The following is a 22,527-nucleotide window of genomic DNA, read 5'->3' on the forward strand; positions in this document are numbered from 1 at the left end:
TCTACGTCTTCTCCTTCTTCCTCTACTTCTTCTTCCTCTACTTTTTCTTCTTCCTCTACTTCTTCTTCCTCTACTACTTCTTCTTCTTCTTCTTCTTCTTCTTCTTCTTCTTCTTCTTCTTCTTCTCCTTCTTCTCCTTCTTCCTCTACGTCTTCTCCTTCTTCCTCTACTTCTTCTTCCTCTACTTCTTCTTCCTCTACTTCTTCTTCTTCCTCTACTTCTTCTTCCTCTACTACTACTACTACTTCTTCTTCTTCTTCTTCTCCTTCTTCTCCTTCTTCCTCTACGTCTTCTCCTTCTTCCTCTACTTCTTCCTCTACTTCTTCTTCTTCCTCTACTTCTTCTTCTTCTTCCTCTACTTCTTCTTCCTCCTCTACTACTACTACTACTTCTTCTTCTTCTTCTTCTTCTTCTTCTTCTTCTTCTTCTTCTTCTTCTTCTTCTTCTTCTTCTTCCGATAAAAAGATACAATATAAAACATTTCTAAGCCAATTAATATAATAATTACTTTTTAAAATTGTCTTAAAACTAGTTATTTAAAAAATGAACAATCACATCCATATGGTCGCATTCAATACATTTACTGGGCAGAGGCTGGGGTCTAGTGACCCCAAGCCTGCCAACACAGATGCGTTTTCAAGTTCTTACCAAAGGCAAGGAGGGTGGGGGCAGTGCGAATCTCTGGGGGCAGCTGATTCCAAAGAGCCGGGCCCCCCACAGAGAAGGCTCTTCCCCTAGGACCCGCCAAATGACATTATTTAGTTGACGGGACCTGGAGAAGGCCAACTCTGATTGGGCGCTGGGATTCATGCGGCAGTTCCTTCCAAGTCTAATAAATAATAATAATGGAGTGGATATAATGCTTATTTGAGTTCTGCAAAGGAGTCCTAGTACATGTGACACCATCATTTCATTGATAAACATGTAGTGGTCCTCACCTTTTCATCCAAGACGTCCACAGCTTTGTACCAAAGCTTGTTGGTCCTTTCTCAGTTCAGTTCTGAAATGTAGATGATGATGGAGAACCTCAATAGACTCGGTCTTGTAGTTTATGACTAAGTATTTAAGACACTCTCCTGGTGTATTCAACGTCTTTTTCTTTTCATTTGTAGAGACCGTCTGTAAAACCGGGATGGTCCTCCTCTGTGGCGAGATCACCTCCAGAGCTGTCGTGGATTATCAGCAGATTGTGCGAGACACAATTATGAACATAGGCTACGATGACTCAGCTAAAGGTTGGTGGAACGGCGAAAGAACTCTGCTGTAGCGGAAACCTGGACTCTTATCTTGGTTTGCTTAGCTAGGATACCAAAAAAAGGCTGATGCAACTTGGGTTGAGCAATGCTCGGGTTTTACTAGTGAAAGGTCTCCAACTCTTTGCACAGTGAGATGAAAGCTATTTATGGGCCAGTTGGGGGTTATCTCAAGTTTGGATCAGCCCTTCTCATTGGCATCCTTGCTATCTTCTGCTAGACTTGACTTTTGCTAGCCTGCTTGGCTTGACCAACTGACCTCAGGATTTCTTTTTTTTAAAAATATGTTTGATTTATTACTTTTTGCAAATTAAAAAAACATCACTATAATTTTTTTTACAGATCTATGCCTATTTCCTTACATACTTTACATTTCAAGGTTTCATTATAGTTATGTACAATATATTTCGTATTTATGTATTTCTCAATTTTTGTATGCCCTGACATATTTTGCCACATGGTTTCTAGCAACTACCCATGTCTTTCCAACCAGGCAGAATAGAGTAGAGTAGAGTAGAGTAGAGTGGAATGGAATGGAATGGAATAGAATATAGAATAGAATAGAATATAGAATAGAATAGAATAGTAGAATAGCATAGAATAGAATAGAATATGGAATAAGAGTAGCATAGAATAGAACAGAACAGAACATAATAGAATAGAATATAGAATAGAATAGTAGAATAGAATAGAATATGGAATAAGAGTAGAATGGAATAGAATATAATATAGAATAGAACAGAACATAATAGAATAGAATATAGAATAGAATAGTAGAATAGAATATGGAATAAAATGGAATATAGAATAGAATATAGAATATAGAATATAGAATATAGAATATAGAATATAGAATATAGAATATAGAATATAGAATATAGAATATAGAATATAGAATATAGAATATAGAATATAGAATATAGAATATAGAATAGAATAGAATAATGGAATTCTTTATTGGCCAAAATTGGACACACAAGGAATTTGTCTTTGGTGCAGATGCTCTCAGTGTGCATAAAAGAAAATATATATTTGTCAAAAACCTTGAGCTACAACACTTAATGATGGTCATAAGGGTCAAAGAAGCAAATCATGGAACAATCAATATTAATAGAAATCTTTAGGATACAAACAACAAGTTACAGTCATAAGTGGGAGGAAATGGGTGATGGGAAGGATGAGAAGACTAATAGTAATAGTAGTGCAGACTTAGTGGATACTTTGACATCATTGAGGGAATTATTTGTTTAGCAGAGTGAGGGCGTTCGGGGGAAAACTGTTCTTGTGTCTAGTTGTCTTGGTGTGCAGGGCTCTGTAGCGACGTTTTGAGGGTGGGAGTTGAAATAAGTCTAACCTTTAATTCTAACAGTCTGTTAATGTCTGCACAATGTTAAAATTTTAAATAAGATTTCTTATTCTGTAGGAACATCTCTATTTTTTCCATTTCGGGCAGACTCTATCCTGGCCACAGTTAAAATGTGTAACATGAAATATAGCTCATATTTGTCGGTAGTTATTTCCCAACAAAAATAATTCAGATTGAAGTTGAGTATGAGCTTGAACGTATGAGTAATGGAATTCTACTCCGTAGGCTTTGACTACAAGACCTGCAACGTTCTTGTGGCTTTGGAGCAACAGTCACCGGATATCGCCCAGGGGGTTCATCTACACAGGAATGAAGAAGACGTTGGCGCTGGAGACCAGGTAGGACCTCTGCCATCACCCGAAGGCATAATAGCAACAGCACTTATCTACTGCTCCATAGTGCTTTTACAGCCCTTTCTAAGTGGTTTACAGAATTGACCCCCATCAATCGGGGTCCTCATTTGACCCACCTTGGAAGGATGGATGGAAGGAAGGAAGGGAGGAAGGAAGGAGAGAGAAAGAGAAAGAAAGAAAGAAAGAAAGAAAGAGGGAGGGAAGAGAGGAGAAGAAAGAAAGAGAAAGAAAGAAAGAAAGAAAGAGGGAGGGGGGAGGGAGGGAGGGAAGAAAGAAAGAGAAAGAAAGAAGGAAGGAAGGAAAGAAGGAAAGAGAGAGAGAAAGAAAGAAAGAGAGAGGGAAAGAAAGAAAGAAGAGAAAGAGAAAGAAAGAAAAGAAAGAGGGAGGGAGGAAAGGAAAGAGTCAGAGAAAGAAAGAGAGAGGGAAAGAAAGAAAGAAAGAGAAAGAAAGAAAGAAAAAAAAGAGGGAGGGAGGGAAGGGAAGAAAGAAAGAAAGAAAGAAGGAAGGAAGGAAAGAGAGAGAGAAAAAGAAAGAGAGAGAGAGAAGAAAGAGGGGGAGGGAATGGAAGAAAGAAAGAGGAAGGAAGGAAGGAAGGAAGGAAGGAAGAAAAAAGAAAGAAAAAAAGAAAGGAAGAAAAAATAGCTAGGAACTGCAAGGGGTTAATAAATGGGAAACATCAATGATAATACAGAAGGCCAAAAAAGTAATTTATGAACCATCAACTGAGATTCCTTTCTTTTTTCTTGTCCTTTATTTTTTTTAAGAGGTGGAAAAAAAACTTTTATCATGAATATCTTTTCATGTTTTTATTTAAAAGGCACACATCAATTCTAATCTTTCAAAACTTCTCAAGGCAAAGTTATGGTCTCACACAAATATTAAAAATCATAAAAAGTGGGTTCTGTTGGTTGGTTGATTCTTTGCAGAAAAACAAGGAACCATACGCCATAAAAGCACAGAACCGTTTTACATTCTGCAAAGCCAAATGGTTTCTCTAATTCAGTTGAGGGGAGGGAATTAAAACCTGCTCCAGGATTGAAGCCACCTGGTTAATAGAGTAAAAGTAAAGATATTATCTGGAACATTTTGCAATTTCGGCTACGTGGCCACCTGGAAGGAAAACTGACTAGATTGATATTTAACCAACAGAATAATCGTTGCTTTACATGAAAGAAAATATACGTAGTTCTGTCAATGCAACACCCTGGTAACTCTTGCAAAATAAATCTAAGGGGAAGATTTTTCTTGTCCTTTGATAAACTAAAGAAGGGTCCCACCTTCCTCCCACGCAGGGTCTGATGTTTGGCTACGCAACCGATGAAACGGAGGAATGTATGCCTCTAACCATTATCCTCGCTCACAAGCTGAACGCCAAATTGGCTGAGCTCAGACGCAATGGAGTTCTCCCTTGGCTGCGGCCGGATTCCAAAACCCAGGTAGGTTTGGGTCAACCCCAACGCCTCCTTCTCTGGAGGCTCCGAGCCAATCCCTGTGGCCAAAACTGGGGGTTAGGCTCACACGTGACTAAGCTTGAGGAAAAGAGAAAGGAAGACCAAGGATACTGGAGTTGGATTGGACCAAGCGGATGTTCTTGGAAGAGCTACGAGTGCTTCCTCAAGAGAGGGGAGAGGGCTGGGCTTTCGTCTATTACAGAATAGCGGTGTTGGAAGGGACCTTGGGGGTTTCCTAGTCCAGCCCCCTGTTTAAGCAGGAGACCATACCATTTCGGACAAGTGGCTGTCCAATCTCATCTTCAAAACCTCCACCCACAACTTCTGGAGGGAAGCGGTTCTGCTGATTAATTGTTCTCAGGAACAATTAATGTCAGGAAATTTCTCCATACAGTGGCACCTCTACCTAAGCATGCCTCTACTTATGGACTTTTCTAGATAAGAACCGGGTGTTCAAGATTTATTTTTGCCTCTTCTCAAGAATAATTTTCCACTTACAAAACCCAAGCCTCCGAAACTGTAACCAGAAAAGGCAGGGAGAAGCCTCCGTGGGGCCTCTTTAGGACTCTCCTGGGAGGAAACAGGGCTGGAAAAGGCAGGGATAAGCCTCCGTGGGGACTCTAGGAATCTCCTGGGAGGAAACAGGGCCAGAAAAGGCAGGGAGAAGCCTTTATGGGGCCTCTCTAGGAATCTCCTGGGAGGAAACAGGGCTGGAAAAGGCAGGGAGAAGCCTCTGTGGGGCCTCTCTAGGAATCTCCTCGGAGGAAACAGGGCCTCCCCCCTCCCTGTGGTTTCCCCAATCACACACATTATTTGCTTTTACATTGATTCCTATGGGAAAAATTGCTTCTTCTTACAAACTTTTCTGCTTAAGAACTTGGTTACGGAATGAATTAAGTTCGTAAGTAGAGGTACCACTGTATTTCTAAGTTTTTTCTCTCCATAACTGGGGGTTCTACTGTTTCTGGTTGACCCTCAGTCCTTAACTCTTCCTCACTCTCACTCTCAGACTCAGATGACAAGAACCCTGGTGTCAGCCTTGCTGTGTTTCATCCTTCAACTACGCTTCAGCTGTCATGAATAACAGGGGTGGGTGGGGATGTAGGTGCTGGGATTTGGGAGGGGAAGTCTGATGGAAGAGCCCGAATAAGTTTTGTTTCTTCTGGTGAAGGCCAAGAGAGTTTCGTCTCTCCTGAGAAGGGGTGATAAGAGGTGCGTTAGTGATGGGCCTTCCAAAAGCATGACACGCTTGTGAAGATGCGTCCACCTGACGAAGATGGACAATGGGAACTGGTTGTCTTGCCTAGGGGAGCAATTGGGGTTTCTTTGATATGGGCAACCATCACGCCTTTTTCCTCAGACTTTGCTTTTATTTCAATGCATTTAGTAAAGTTCACTTTTGAAGTTCAAAATGGACTCTGAGTTTTACTTTTCCTAAATTCTGAGCGAAGCCCACCTGACCCCTGGCCTGCGATGCCAGTATTCCTCCATCTCCCGGTCCTCGAAATCCATGACCAGTTAAGTCAGATATGGACCACTCACAACACCGTCCTCTTTCCAGCCCAGTCTAAATCGTCCTTTCGCCATTTTGTCTTCAGATCACAGTTCAGTACATCCAGGAAGATGGAGCGGTCATCCCTGTGCGGGTTCATACCGTTGTCATCTCTGTGCAACACGATGAAGGCATCTCCCTGGACTCCATGCGCAAGGCCTTGCAGGAACACGTGATCAAAGCCGTGGTGCCAGTCCACTACTTGGACGACAATACCGTCTACCACCTTCAACCCAGCGGCCGTTTTGTCATCGGAGGGCCACAGGTATGCGATTCCCCTCACGCCGTCCTGAACTCTCAAAGTCGCCTTTTTTATGTTGTACCTCAACATACAACCTCGAGGGAGACCAAAATTTCTGCTGCTGAGGGAAACGTTTTGTGAAGTAAATTTGGCCCCTTTTTACGACGTTTCTTGCCACAGTGGTGAAGTGAATCACTGAAGTTGCTAATCGCAATAGCACTTAGACTTATATCTGTCACCCTGTAGGCCGAAGCCATTGGTTGAGTTAGAGACTTTGGCCTGCCACAAATAGAGTAGGACTATCAGTAGTGGATTGCGGGCCGGTACAGGTGGGATCGGCGATCCATGAGCGGAAATAAAGATGCGCACATATCTCTGCACCCCAAGGTGTGCACGCGCACATCAATGTGAGATTTGGCTTCTATACATGCGCCGGAAGCGAAATCTGACATGAGGATGCTTTCGTCTGTGAGATTTCACCCATTTTTGGTGTTATTTGTTTCGGCGCATCCGCGAAAGCAAAAATATCGGTGAAAATCATCGAAATCTCACTTGTGCGTGCATCCTCACACAAGATTGGCTTCCAGCGCATGTACAGAAGCCAAATCTCGCATGAGGATGAATATGTCCCCCTCACCGGACATACGCACACCCATGCTGGTCTCTAGGAGCATTCCCACGGTACTTAGGAGGAGGTTCCTAACTTTCGGTAGTGGCGAAAGTTAGGAACCTCCTCCTAAGTACCGTGGGAATTGGGAGGGGTGTTTGCATGAGGGGGAAAAGATACTAGCCATAACAAATTTATTTATGTATTTATTTATTAGTCGGATTTATATGCCACCTCTCTCCGAGGACTTGAGGCGGCTCGCAACATATAAAAAAACAATGCAATACAAATTTATTTATTTATTTATTTATTATTTAGATTTGTATGCCGCCCCTCTCCGCAGACTCGCATATTAAATACAATTAATATGAACCCAGTAATCTAAACTAAAATCCCCATTATTAAAAATCAGTCCCACCCACTCAACAACAACATACAAGTCATTTGTCAGCCAGGGGGTGGAATAAATGAGTCTTTAGACCTTATGAAAGGCCAAGAGGGTGGGGGCAGTACAAATCTCCAGGGGAAGCTGATTCCAGAGGGCTGGGGCCTCCACAGAGAAGGCTCTTCCCATAGGTCCCGCCAAATGACATTGTCTAGTTGACGGGCCCTAGAGAAGGATGATTGTGTGGGACCTGACCGGTCGCTGGGATTCATGCAGCAGGAGGCGGTCCCGCAAGTATTCTGGTCCAATGGGAAGTAGGGCTTTGTAGATCATAACTGTTCTGTCTGGGTCACTCCGGAAGCTATGACCAACCCAAAAAGATAAGCCAGACACACCGGTTGAATCCAAACACAGTTTTATAATGGTAAAGAGAAAAGAAGCCAACAGAAAATGTCCTTACAAGTCAGGAAAGCACTGGAACTCCAAATAGATACACGAAGGCAATTGTTCATACAAAAACACAGGATCCTTGATGACAAACGAGGCTGTTGATAACAGGCACAAACCTCCCACGGGTCTTCAAGGCTGCTGGGCCACGAGCCAGGAACAAAACGCTGAGAGAAAAGGCAGATAACTCCAACTCCACTGTGATAATACTCCACGCTGCTGGAATGGTTCTCATGCCTTATAAACCCTTCCCTGCTGTTCTGTCTGGGTCCCCCCAGACGCCAACACCAACTGAAAAAAACAGCCAGACACGCTGGTAAAAAGCAAAGTCACTTTATATCTTTGAAAACAAACACAGAGAACAAAAACTGTTCTTACAAACTGGAATGCTATGAGGCTTCACAGAAGAGTCACGACGGCCAGACAATACAACAGGCTTCTTGCTGGCACACACACCACTGTAGATAATAAAACCCACGCCTCCCCCAAGTTTTCAGCCTTCGAGGCCACAAACCAGAATCAGAGACGCCAAGGATCGAAGCAAGGTCACAGAACTCCCAAAAGATAACTCTCCACAATACAGGAAGGGCGGGCCTGCCTTTTCACCCTTTCTGAGGAGAACCACACCCAAACCCAGCTGTTGCCTATTAGGGATGGAAATACCTGGCTAATTGTCCCCTTCGTTGTGCTGCCCTTCTCTGCCTCATATCGATGATGGCTTGTGCGTTCTCATCTAATGACTCCAGGCTACTCGCTGGGGAGAGCTCCACCCCGGGGGTCTCAGGCTGTTCTCCCTCCTCTTCGTCCTGGCATTCCTCTTCCCCGTCTGCCTGTTCCTCCTCCTCCTCCTGTTCCTCGTCCTCCCCCTCTGAGCATGGAGCCGGCAGATTTCCAGCCGTTCCCTGAGGAGCCTCAGACTGAATCACAACACCTGCTAATGAGGACCACACCCAAGTCCTGGTGTTCCTCATTCAACACTGATAATATCTATTCAGTTGCTGCCTTCTTTGATCTATGCGTCTCTGTCGCATATTAATGACAGCTGGTGCCTCATCATTCAATGACTCCAGAGACTCCAAGCTACTTGCTTGAGAGAGCCCCTCCCCAGGGCTCCCAGGCCCCTCTTCCTCGTCACTTTCCAGATTGTTATCTCCCCAGTCTGACTGCCAAGAACTCTCCTCTTCGCTCTCAGCCTCCCGCGGGCATGGAGCCAGCAGAGACGCAGCTGGTCTTTGATCTTGCTCAGGCTGAACCACAACAATAACCAACACTTATTCCCACAATTCCTTTCTTGAAACTCCAAGGTCATCTTTTTGTCCAGCACCAGGGGAAATGCGGAGGAGGTTCATGGATGTGCAGATGTTGAACTGGTCCATGTGATGAACTTGTGGTTGTGGGGATGATGGATTAACCTTAACCAGGGTGGGGAACTATAGGATCATGAATACCAGGTTAGTGTCAAAGTTCCAAATAACATCTGAGAAACAAATCAGAGTCCGATCCTTGGATTTCTTCCAAGTTCCAATTTATTAACAGAGCCATGTTGGCACACATTGTAGTCAACTCGCTAATGGCGATCCTACAGTTCCACACCCAGGGTAAGAAGAGCATCATTAGCTAAACAAAGGACATCTTCTTTCATCTTCAAAGGCTTTCTTTGTTCTTTGGGGGGGGGAGCTATCATGAAACAACTTTCCAAACCACTTTTGGAAAAATCTCACAGTCGATCTTGCAATGTTACAGGGTGATGCAGGAGTTACCGGTCGGAAAATCATTGTGGACACTTACGGTGGATGGGGAGCCCACGGAGGGGGGGCTTTCTCGGGCAAGGACTACACAAAAGTGGATCGGTCGGCAGCGTACGCGGCCCGGTGGGTGGCCAAATCTTTGGTGAAGGCAGGGCTGTGTCGTCGGGTTCTGGTTCAGGTAAGTGACATTTTGCTTACCTGATAATTTGTATATTTATTTATTTGGATTTATATGCCGATTATATTTATTTATATGAATTTATAATTGTACAATCAAATCAAATCAAATGTAAAATATAGTTGTACAATCAAATAAAAACCAATTTATTACAGCCATAAAACCAGATATATCTACTGATAGAACTATTACATCTCTCTCTCTTTCTCTTTCTTGCCTGTCTGTCTATCCGTCCATCCATCCTTCCATCCATCCATCTCTCTCTCTTTCCTGTCTGTCTGTCTGTCCTATCTATCTATCTATCTATCTATCTATCTATCTATCTATCTATCTATCTATCTATCTATCTATCTATCTATCTAATCATCTATCATCTATCTAGATATATCCATCTATTCTCTCTCTTTCTTTCTGTCTCTCTCTTTCCTGTCTGTCTGTCCTATCTATCTATCTATCTATCTATCTATCTATCTATCTATCTATCTATCTATTGATCTATCTATCGATCTATCGATCTAGCATCCATTCTCTTTCTCTCTCTCTTTATTGTCTGTCTGTCCGATCTATCTATCCATCTATCTTCTATCTCTCTCTCTCTCTCTCTCTCTCTCTCTCTCTCTCTCTATCTATCTATCTATCTATCTATCTATCTAATCATCTATCTATCATCTATCTATCTAGATATATCCATCTATTCTCTCTCTTTCTCTCTCTCTGTTTCTTTCACACAGCCACACTGTCTATCACCCATCCATCCCTCAATTCTGTAATCCAGAGGGGGAATGCAATTTGAAAATTTCAGTCTTAATCACTTATGGGTATTTCCTCAATTTTAAAATTTAAATTGGCCCGCTGTCCTTTCTGATTAATGCCTTTCTGTGTTTGAATCTTTGGGACAATCGTGGACAGTTTTCTCCCTCCTTCTCAATACCTGGAACTCCTACTTTTTCACTGACTAAAGGAGTGGCCCCCAAATGACTCTGTGGATGACATGCATGACACCAGCCTCAAAAAGTGTCTCCTTCTTGCCTGCTAGGTGGCCTACGCTATTGGTGTGGCTGAGCCGCTCTCCATCTCTTTGTTCACCTACGGTACCTCCGCCTACACCGAGCAAGAGCTGCTCAACATTGTCCACCAAAATTTCGACCTTCGACCCGGAGCCATTGTCAAGTGAGTAAATATTTTCACTTTGGGGCGGAGTAGGAGCAACTGGTGGACACCGTTACTTTCCTAGCTAGTCCTGGGAAGGGAATGGACATCTGAACTTCCTTCCATTGCATTTCGAGTTTTTCCCAAAAGAATCGGTCTCTGACTGGGAAGTGTTTGTATGTTTGTTTGTTTGTTTGTTTGTTTGTTTGTTTGTTTGTTCGTTCGTTCGTTCAATCATTCATTCAATTTTTATGCCACCCTTTCTCCTTAGACTCAGGGTGGCTTACAACATGTTAGCAATAGCACTTTTCAACAGAGCCAGCCTATGGCCCCCACAATCCAGGTCCTCATTTGACCCACCTCGCAAGTATGGAAGGCTGAGTCAACCTTGAGCCAGTGATGAGATTTGAACCGCTGACCTTCAGATCTACAGTCAGCTTCAGTGGCTGATGGTGTGGTCTTCCATCCTTGGAAGTAGCAAGAGCATTTAGACTTATATACTGTTTCCCAATGCTTTACAGCCAAGTGAAGGGCTGGAAAAATTTTATACTACTGCACTGTGGGCGTGGGTTATTGTGTGGGTGTGGCTTGATGGTCATGTGACTGGGGTGGGAGTGGCTTGCCGACCAAGATACGTTTTCAAATAGGCGCTTGGGCTCTTTTTCGGTGGATTAAGTCACTTTATTTGAATAGCCACAAAAAGGAGAAATGATAGACAGCGTTATTTGTTGAGGAACACAGTAACATTTGAAGGTTTTGTACTGAACCCACAAGATTCAGTAGGATAACAGATTAGGCAAGTAGCTCAATTTTCTTTCATTGCTATAAAAGTTCAGAGCTAGATAATGATTAAATGATTAAAGCATTTATGGGTAAAAACATACTATGTAATTATTTCCTATGTTAAAAATGATTAAGGATCATACTAAGGTACTGGAGAAGGAAGGGCAATAAAAATATTAAGTATTCAATAAATAGTGCATAAGCTTACTACCCCACTGTGTTTTTCCCCTCTGTGGGGGCAGCAGACCATTAGTGTTTACAACCCTCTCTAAATCAGTGCTTCCCAACCTTGGCAACTTGAAGGTATCTGGACTTCAACTCCCAGAATTCCCCAGCCAGCATTCACTGGCTGGGGAATTCTGGGAGTTGAAGTCCAAATATCTTCAAGTTGCCAAGGTTGGGAAGCACTGCTTTAAATGGTTTACAGAGAATCAGCCTCTTGCCCCCAACAATCTGGGTCCTCATTTTACCAACCTTGCGAGGATGGAAGGCTAAGTCAACCTTGAGCCTTCTGGGATTCCATCTGCCAAACTGCTGGCAGCCGGTGAGCAGCAGAAGGAGGTTGTAGTTACTGCACTCTAACCACTGCGCCACCGAGGCTCTTAGGATAGTCCTGGAGTGTGTATGTCTCTGTGTGTGATAAACCAGTGGTCCCCAACGTTTTTTCCACCAGGGACCAGTTTCAGCAAGACAATTTTTCTATGGCCCGGTGGGAGCAGAAAGGGGTGTGGTTGGGGGCGGGATTAAGCATGGGGGTGCTGGTCCTCCCCACCCCTCTTTACCGCCATCGCTCTATGGCTGGCAGAACCTGCCTCCCAAGCCCTCTTGCCCAGTGGGAGCTAAGCGCTGGAGAGAGGGGGTCAGGCTGGCCCTCCTGCCTCTCCCCAGCCAAAAACGCAAAAGCGCCCCGCGGCAGAAGCCAAAAGAGGCTTGAGCCTCTCGGTCCTTCCCGCCCCTCTGTCCCATCCATCGTCCTGTGGCCGGCAGAACCTGCCTCCTGAGGCCTCTTGCCCGGCGGGAGGCGAAGCGCTGGAGGGAGGGGGTGGCGGCATGAGGGCCGGCAGCTGCTGACTCCACGGACCGGTGCAACATGCCCCGCGGCCCGGTACTGGTCCGCGGCCCGGTGGTTGGGGACCCCTGTGATAAACTGTGGATGCTGTCAAAGTCCCTAGTGAAGACAATGTCCTCAAAAAGGGGCTAAGAGCAACCCAGCCGTGTGGGGTCACTCACGAACGCGAATCCTAGAAAGAAATCTTGGACACATTGTCTCTCTCTGGGTGAAGTGACATAGTGTAGAGCCATGTACCCCTTTTTATTTGGGAACATAAGGAAATGGGGGATAATTATACATACATGTCAAGTGATACATCCAATAACATAACTTCAAACATATCTTTGAGTTCTTCCTATTCCCACAGATGTCACAAAACAATTTCCTAGAAACTCTTCCTAAAAGCAGATGTTTCTCACACCTAATTTCTCTGAAGCCTTCTGCCTTATCTCAACTAATCTTCCTTAATCACCCTCTTGTCCTGTGTACGCTTCAGGCAATGTAAATCCCCCCCCCCTTGATCCTATAACGTCCTGTCCGGAGCAGTGTTCCCTCTAATTTTTTTGGGGGGTGGGCAGAAAAGTATAGTGTCTGAGTGGCAGTCCCTTCGGGACTGGGCGGCACAGAAATAATAAATAAATAAATAAATAAATAAATAAATAAATAAATACTGTGTTTCTATAACAGTGAGCTCATAATTGGGCAACTCTATCAATATCAAAATGCCACTTAAATAGTTGAGCTAGTTTCAAATTGGATTTTGATTTTCTTTCTCTCTTCCTTACTCCCATTCTTTTTCTTTCTCTTTTCCTTCCTCTCTTTTTTCTATCTGTTTCTCTCTCTTCCTCTCTTCCTCTCTCTCTCCTTCCCTCTCACTCTTTCCCTCTCGGCTTCTGGGCAGGTTTGGAAAACTCTGAGTTGATGATGATTTTTAAGTGAGCGATTGCTCACTGCTCAGCTTAGAGGGAACTATGGTCCGGAGTGGTGAAAACTTTGTTTATTGTGAGATGTTTATTTGAGCCCTTTTGTTTCCCTGTTGTAATTGCCAGGAATGCAGATTAGGTGAGTTTAGTGCCCTCTTGTCCTGGATATAGAATCAGGGTAAGCAGAGTATTTTTATGCTAGAGGTCCAGATATATAAATCCTATTCTAACATTTATGCTATACTGCAACAATAAACCATCTCAAATATGCCACTCTGGGAGGTTTCCAACTCAACATGGAGACCCTCTTCGAATAGCTCTTGCTACAATTTGGCCCAAGCGAGAACAGAGTCTCAGTTTCAAATGTTAGGCAGTTCCAAGGGCTTAAAACCTGACCTCTGACAAGGGGCAGATTTATGGGGGGACAGCAGTTCAGACAGTAAGGAGCTAATTATCCAAAGAGTTTTTTTGAGGGAGAAGATTGACTCCTCTGTAGGACAAAATGTTCCAGAGATTTTCAAGGAACGTCACAAGGGGAGGGAAATTGGCCTTCAAAAACAAGCTCATTTTTTTTCTTCTGTCCCACAATGATCCAGGAGTGAAATGGATGTATATAAATTCCCTGTATCAAAATGACCACAGTTGCCACATTTATTTTAAATTTAACATTGACTAGTAGCTCATTCCACATACATCTGGACCTTTTAAAGTTGTGGTATCTCCTTTCGTAGCAAGTGCCTTGGCTGGATCAACCCAGAGGTCTACTGAGGTCAGTGTTGTGGTCTGGAATGGTCAGAAAGATACCGATGAAAAGCCCGCTTGCTCAATACTTTTGCCTAATACCTTCTCAGATAAGTACGAGGGTTGCCCAGGAAGTAATGCACCACATTTTTTTTCTCCAACAATTATTTATGGAACACAATGAAACTCACACACAAGAAATAAGAATGTTTCTTTTACACTCCCTATTTTTTCCACGTAATCTCTGTCCCATTCTATGGTCTTCCTCCAGCGAGACACAAGGGCGTGTGCACCCTGTCAGTACCACTCCTTGTTCTGGTCACAAAGCCATTTCTGCACTGCAATGGCCTCCCCCTCTGTGCCCAGCAACTAACCGTACTTCTGTCGACTGCAGATTCTCCATCAACTGTACACAAACGTTTGTGAATGTTCCCAACACTTTCTTTCTCTGCAATGAGAAATTCAATGACGACACACTACTTGTAACGTCCATCACTTACAGAGGCCACTTTAAAACACTGCTGCAGCTACGCTGTCCATCTGAAGAAATGCAAAATTTACACACACACTCCTGACCATTCAAATAATGTATATCTAAAGTTTCACATTCGTACCATTATGGTAGGCTGAGAAAAAAAATGTGGTGCATTACTTTCTGGGCAACCCTCGTATGCGTGGGGCAGAGAAACACATCATTTATTGGAGATCAATTGTTCCCCTGTCTAGCTTCCTCATTCACTTTGCTTGTCAAGGTCACAAAAGGGGATCCCGAGACACTGCAACCATCATTAACCTGAGTCATTTGCCAAGTGTCTGAATTTTGATTTAATATCCACGAGAATGTTGCGAAAATTGTAAGTGTGATAAATACAGTAGTCCCTCACCTATCGCTGGTGTTACGTTGCAGACCTGGCCGCGATAGGTGAAATCCACGATGGGGAATTTATCGACTGATAGTACTTGTATTTATATTGTAATTGTTTGGTAAGTTTTCATTGTTTTAAGTGTTTATAAATCCTTCCCACACAGTATTTATTTTAGATACAGTATTTAAATACAGTATTTACAATTTTAGATTTATTTATTTTTTTTAAAATCTGCTGATCGAGTTCGGCGGGCTGTTTAAATCTGCCAATCAACTTCCTCAGAAACCCGCGATGAAGTGAAGCCGCAGTAGGTGAAGCGCGGTATAGCGAGGGACTACTGTAGTCCCACATTACCTTTTTCAGTGCTGTCGTAACTTCGAACGACCATTAAATGAACGTTTGTAAGTCAAGGAGTAACTCTGTACCAGGGTGCTCTGCACTCTGCACCCAAGTGGCGGGGGAAGCCACTTATTTATTTATTCATTCATTCATTCATTCATTCATTCATTCATTCATTCATCCAATACACAAATACATAGGAAGAAAAATAGACATGTAGTAATATATATAAGGGTAAAGTGAACTTAGAGGAGAGGATATATGAAAGAAAGAAAATATATATGATAACTGAGAGAAAGGAAAGACAATTGGACAGGGGACGAAAGACACACACTCTATCTATCTATCTATCTATCTATCTATCATTTATCATCTATCATCTATCTTCTATCTATCATCTATCTATCTTCTATCTATCTTCTATCTTCTATCTATCTATCTTCTATCTATCTATCTATCATCTATCTTTATTTTATTTATTTATTCATTTGTCCAATACACAAATACATAGGAAGAAAAATAGACATGTGGTAATATATATAACGGTAAAAGTGAACTTAGAGGAGAGGATATATGAAAGGGAGAGAATATATAAGATAGATGAAAGAAAGGAAAGACAATTGGACAGGGGACGAAAGGCACACCAGTGCACTTATGTACGCCCCTTACTGGCCTCTTAGGAACCTGGAGAGGTCAATCGTGGAGAGTCTAAGGGAGAAATGTTGGGGGTTAGGGGTTGACACAATTGAGTCCAGTAATGAGTTCCACGCTTCCATAACTCGATTGTTGAAATCATATTTTTTACAGTCACGTTTGGAGCGGTTCGTATTAAGTTTGAATTTGTTGCGTGCTCTTGTGTTGTTGCGGCTGAAGCTGAAGTAGTCATTGATCGGTAGGACGTTGCAGCATATGATCTTGTGGGCAATACTCAAATCGTGTTTTAGGCGCCGTAGTTCTAAGCTTTCTAGACCCAGGATTGATAGTCTATTTTTGTAGGATATTCTGTTTCGAGTGGAGGAGTGAAGGGCTCTTCTGGTGAAATATCTTTGGACATTTTCAAGGGTGTTGATGTCTGAGATGTGGTATGGGTTCCAGACAGATGAGCAGGAGTCTAGGATGGGTCTGGCAAAAGTTTTGTAGGCTCTTGTGAGTAGTGTGAGATTGCCTGAGCAGAAGCTGTGTAGGATCAGGTTAACAACTCTAGAAGCCTTTTTGGCGATATAGTTGCAGTGGGCTTTAGCACTTAGGTCATTCGATATTAGTATTCCAAGGTCTTTTACTGAGCGTGGGTTAGCAGTGAGTGATTGTTATAATAATTATAATAATTTCATTTTATTTTTTTCTTTACACTTAGGGATCTGGATTTAAAGAAGCCCATTTATCAGAAGACGGCTTGCTACGGTCACTTTGGAAGAAGTGAGTTTTCTTGGGAAGTTCCGAAGAAACTTGCCTTCTAACTTTCTCGGGCCAAACCTCTCTCCATTCTCGAAGGAACAGTATTTGACTATCCCGAGTGCTTCCGTTGACCATTGTCAGTGCTGAAGAAGAAATAATAATGGAGAAATATTCCCTCTTTGCTTTCTCTACGTTATCAGCCCACGCAGACTCGCAGAGGATAAATTTGGGGCAGGCGGATGCCATTTTAATTTTGTCTAATGCTGCTATTTTGGGGTCGGGGAGGAAATTCCATTGGAGAAGACGAGGACTTAAATCTACAATCAAACAATGGACTTCTATTTTTATTTTTATTTTTTCCAATCCAGCAGATCTGCTACATCTTTCTAAACTACTAAGAGGAAGAAACCTCTTTCTCAGATTCGGTAGGATGCTTTGCAACAGGGCCATTCGAGGTTCTGGCATCCTGCTTCCATGTGCTACAAGGAGTAGCCTACTCTTGGAGTAAAACAGAACATTTCCCCTAGGTTGGAGGTACCCATCTTTTTTCAAAGAGGGGTTTTTCTGCCACGTTTTACTAATTCTGTTCCAGCTGTCCGATCCATGTTTTAATTCTTTCTTGCTTTTTGCTCCCTTTCTTAACTGCCTTACAGATAATCCTTCACGGGTGGGCATAAAGGAGTCTGTCCATTATGGTCACATGTCATAACAATCATGAAAGTTGTAGTCATATAGCAAACATGGCACTTGTTGAGCAGAGGCTACTGTCGTTAAAAAAAACCCGAAATACCCATTTTCGACAAAACCCTTGCAGTCACGCGACTGAGGGATGCTGAGAACAACTGTAAATATGGCAAGGTGTTGCCAACTCCTGATGACCAGCAATGGGTTCCAGGTTACTCTATCCGGTGCGTCATCACAGTAAGGAAATCCGGAATGCGCATGCATTGCGCATACACGAGCCCCCGCATGAGATTTGGCTTCTGAGCATGCACAGCAAGCCAAATTTTATATGAGGATGCTCGCGTGAGCAAGATTTCGGTGATTTTCAGCTATTTTTTTGCTTCTGCGCATGTGTGGAAGCAAAGATATCAGCAAAAATCGCCAAAATCTCACTCACCCTCGTGTGAGATTTCACTTGCTGTGCATGCGCAGAAGCCAAATCTTGCGTGCGCCGAGGGGTGCGTGCGCCCACAAGAGCCTCAGAGCCTCAAAGGGTGCACCAGTAGTGTCGAAGATGAACGGCCCTTCACTGCTGATGAGTGCAAGGTGGGTTCAACAATCAAAATTTCAAATCTGGTTCATGAGTCATGACTACAATGGATCACAAAGTGGAGAGGGGCGTGGTCAGCATCGCGGCAAGACGGCTTCTCTCGCGGTCCTGCGAGGGGGTGACAAATCCCCGCTGTTTGGGGGAGCCTATTCCTTTCAGAAGGGAGGGTTTCTCTCCAACTCACATGAATGTCTCAACCTTACCATTCAATCCCACCAACTCAACCATTGGCCAAAAATGTTACACACAATTATTCTGGCGATTTTTTAAAAAAAAAAGATTTTGTATCTAAAAACCGTCTAGAACGGGCTCCAGAAATGCGAGCAACATTTATGTGTATCGATGAAAGGCACCAAACATGTGTCTAAAAATATTTGTTTTTACAGGGAGTCCGAGACATGTGGCCGATCACTCTGTGACCTATTCCAGTACGTAGTCACTGCGACCCACTGCTGGTCGAGGTCGAAAGCCTTCCCGCTGCGGGATAAGCCAATCCCAAAAGCGGCGTGGGACCAAGACCAGTGGGTCGCAGTGACTACGTACTGTTCTGGCCCTACCTTGGGCCAGCTGTGGGCCAATCACCAGGAGACTGTGAGTTCTAATCCTGCTTTAGGCACGAAAGATTTGAGCCAGTCCGTCTCTCTCAGCCAAATCAACCTTACAGGGTTGTTGTTGGAAGGAAAATAGGAAGAAGAAGGAATGCACTTGGGGAAAAGGAATCCTCAGTCTGAGTATTGCATTGGCAGCTCTGTGTTAGCAAAAACTTCAGAAGAGAAGGATTTGAGGGTAGTGATTTCTGACAGTCTCAAAATGGGTGAGCAGTGCGGTCGGGCAGTAGGAAAGGCAAGTAGGATGCTTGGCTGCATAGCTAGAGGTATAACAAGCAGGAAGAGGGAGATTATGATCCCGCTATATAGAATGCTGGTGAGACCCCATTTGGAATACTGTGTCCAGTTCTGGAGACCTCACCTACAAAAAGATATTGACAAAATTGAACGGGTCCAAAGACGGGCTACAAGAATGGTGGAAGGTCTTAAGCATAAAACGTATCAGGAAAGACTTCATGAACTCAATCTGTAGAGTCTGGAGGACAGAAGGAAAAGGGGGGACATGATCGAAACATTTAAATATGTTAAAGGGTTAAATAAGGTCCAGGAGGGAAGTGTTTTTAATAGGAAAGTGAACACAAGAACAAGGGGACACAATCTGAAGTTAGTTGGGGGAAAGATCAAAAGCAACGTAAGGAAATATGATTTTACTGAAAGAGTAGTAGATCCTTGGAACAAACTTCCAGCAGACGTGGTAGATAAATCCACAGTAACTGAATTTAAACATGCCTGGGATAAACATATATCCATTGTAAGATCAAATACAGGAAATAGTATAAGGGCAGACTAGATGGGCCATGAGGTCTTTTTCTGCCGTCAGGCTTCTATGTTTCTATGAATCTTGGACATGTTCACCACCTTGAGTTACTTCTAAAAATAGTAATTTTTAGGAGTTTTTTTTTAAAGGCAGAAAGTGAAATGTCTCCAATGAGCGAAGGAAATGGTTCTGCAGAAACAAACTGGGTTCAGGTCCCGTCTGATGCTTCTTAGTTCAACTGGAATAAGGATACAGCTGTGTAGCTCAACTTTACAGGCTGCGTTTCTTGAAATATGAACGGTACAATTCTCTTGCGTGGGATCCGGAAGGAAGGAATTGTGTCGTCTCATCAAAATTTCAGATTCAGTATTTTAATTTACTGTGCGAAGCATTGTACGAGGGTTATCCTGAAAGTAAGGTTACAAGGCTCTCGTAGGGAATGTTCGCGGAGGAAGTCGGTATTATCATGTCATGTAGCGGGAAGCCAGCGGAAGAGACTGAGCAGTGCCAGAGGTCGGTAGTGCGAAGTGCGCGCTAAAAGCATGAACGCTGCTGCGTGGATGTCCCAAGATTTGTGCACAATCGGCGCCCAAGATTTTTCTCGCCGATTGCTGAGTTTTGAATTGTTTTGGCTGAAGGAGAATGGGTGTGGCGCCGCTGCATTGATTGACATTTGCTCTTTGGAGTCTGGTGATCAGCGCAGGTTTCATCTCCTGTCACTATACGGTTGAGCAAAGCCTTGCCTTCAATCTCGAAATTCTCATGCGGCCCTGACTCTGTCGATTTTGTGCGCTTCAGTCAGTATCAGGCCCCCATCGCAGCAGCGTTCCAGCCCTTAGCATTCCGGTGGTGCATTACAGCGCGCACTTCGCCCTTGGAGGGACACGGAATGAGGACGCTCATCTCACAGAGTGGGCCTTCTCCGGGTCCCGTCAACTAAACAATGTCGGTTGGCGGGCCCTAGGGGGAAGAGCCTTCTCTGTGGCAGCCCCGAATCTCTGGAACCAGCTCCCCCCAGAGATTAGAACTGCCCCTACCCTCCTTGCCTTTCGCAAACTCCTTAAAACCCACCTTTGTCATCAGGCATGGGGGAACTGAGATATCTCCCCCGGGCATATACAATTTATGTATGGTATGCTTGTATGTATGTCTGCTTAATAATGGGGAGTTTTAAAATATTTTAAATTGTAAATTATTAGATTTGTCATGAACTGTTTTCATTGTGTTGTGAGCCGCCCCGAGTCTACGGAAAGGGGCGGCATACAAATATAATTAATAATAATAATAATAATAATAATAATAATAATAATAATTTCTAACCTTCACCACAACGCCAGCCGATGATCCACTGACCCCTGCCACTGCCCGTTCTCTTCCGCTGGCTTCCCGCTACATGATAGTCCCACCAACTTCACCCGCAAACATTTCCCGCAAGAGCTACATGCCTTGCAACCTTACTTTCCGGATAACCCTCGTATATGCTCAATGGTGCTATATCAATTGCTATTATTAAGAAACGGACGAGGCTGGTGTCGTGAAAATCACAATTCTGTCTCAGGATTACAAGCATATTTTTGTCCCCAGCTCTGGAAAAATCCGATCAGTGCCTTGAGAGATCTTCCATTTTTAAAACCTGGGGTAGGCTTCCCCCCTCTCCCCACGTGTCTCGCTCCTGCCCCCCAGCTCCTTCTCTTGTGTGTGGCTTGCAAATCTCTCTTGGTGTTGATGGTTCCCCACTTCTGATGTTTCTTGCATATCCAAACTTCGTCACCGTTCAAGCTGTCTGGCAGGGGGGAGATTTTCAAAAAGAGAGTGGGGACGATGTATTTAAAGTGTATAATTTTGATTACCATTCAATAAAGTTTCGATTTAAGGGGACGGTAGATCACTTACCCTCTTGAATTCAGCCGCCGCAGAAGGAGAATTGGTTTATACAGTGATACCTTGTCTTACAAACTTAATTGGTTCCGGGACGAGGTTCTTAAGGTGAAAAGTTTGTAAGACGAAACAATTTCCCATAGGAATCAATGGAAAAGCGATTAATGCGTGCAAGCCCAAAATTCACCCCATTTGCCAACTGAAGCGCCTGTTTTTGTGCTGCTGGGATTCTCCTGAGGCTCCCCTCCATGGGAAACCTCACCTCCGGACTTCTGTGTTTTTGCGATGCTGCGATTTCACTGAGGCTCCCCTCACTGGGAAACCCCACCTCCGGACTTCTGTTGCCAGCAAAGCGCCCATTTTTGTGCTGCTGGGATTCCCCTGCAGTATCACAAAAACACGGAAGTCCGGAGGTGGTGTTTCCCATAGAGGGGAGCCTCAGGGCAATCCCAGCAGCGCAAAAACGGGTGCTTCGCTGGCAACGGAGGTCCGGAGGCAGGGCATCCCAGTGGCAGTGGTGGGTTTGTAAGATGAAAATAGTTTGTAAGAAGAGGCAAAAAAATCTTAAACCCCGGGTTTGTATCTCGAAAAGTTTGTATGACGAAGCGTTTGTAAGACGAGGTATCACTGTATTCTAAAACCCAGGAATCTGGTACAAGCTTTCCTGCTAACAAGTGTAAAAGGCATCAAGGTTTGTGGGCTCCCTCTCGTTCCGTCCAGGCTTCTGATGGAATGAAGTGTGTCACTCAGTAATGGGCCGCAGCCGGTATGACTGGGATTGCCTATTAGTTAGTGAAAACAGTGGTGTGTGTGCAGCTGCATTCCCTCGACATACCCTATGCACCACCGCATGAGACTTGGCTTCTGCGCATGCACAGCAAGTGAAATCTCACACAAGGACACTTGCATGCAGGAGATTTTGGCAATTTGGGGGCTTTTTTTCGCTTCTGCGCATGCACAGAAGCAAAGAAATTGGTGAAAATTGCCGAAATCTTGTGAGTGCGAGTGTCCTCGTGTGAGATCTCGCTTTTGCACACATGCACAGAAGCCGAATCTCACACCAGGGGTGCATGCCTACACCAGACGACTGCGCTCGCCCACCACCGGGAACATACCATTAGCGCCACCATCAGGCGACTCCTCAGTGTGTCACTGTTCCAAAATGTAAACATTTGTTGGAAAA

General features: G+C 43.8%; 1 protein-coding gene across 1 annotated transcript in view; it reads left to right on the forward strand.

Moving 5' to 3' along the window:
* MAT1A (methionine adenosyltransferase 1A) overlaps window positions 1–21,349 on the forward strand; it is a 36,705-nt gene extending 15,356 nt beyond the window's left edge. The window contains exons 3-9 of the mRNA XM_070751965.1: window positions 1,113–1,235; window positions 2,845–2,957; window positions 4,265–4,408; window positions 6,022–6,240; window positions 9,399–9,581; window positions 10,618–10,751; window positions 16,788–21,349. Coding sequence (XP_070608066.1) covers window positions 1,113–1,235; window positions 2,845–2,957; window positions 4,265–4,408; window positions 6,022–6,240; window positions 9,399–9,581; window positions 10,618–10,751; window positions 16,788–16,890 — 1,019 coding nt within the window. The 3' untranslated portion in view covers window positions 16,891–21,349. The remainder of the gene's footprint in view (window positions 1–1,112; window positions 1,236–2,844; window positions 2,958–4,264; window positions 4,409–6,021; window positions 6,241–9,398; window positions 9,582–10,617; window positions 10,752–16,787) is intronic.
* Window positions 21,350–22,527: the final 1,178 nt, after the last annotated feature.

The sequence above is a fragment of the Erythrolamprus reginae genome, chromosome 5 (assembly GCF_031021105.1).
Source record: "Erythrolamprus reginae isolate rEryReg1 chromosome 5, rEryReg1.hap1, whole genome shotgun sequence".
Classification (NCBI taxonomy): Eukaryota; Metazoa; Chordata; class Lepidosauria; order Squamata; family Dipsadidae; genus Erythrolamprus; species Erythrolamprus reginae.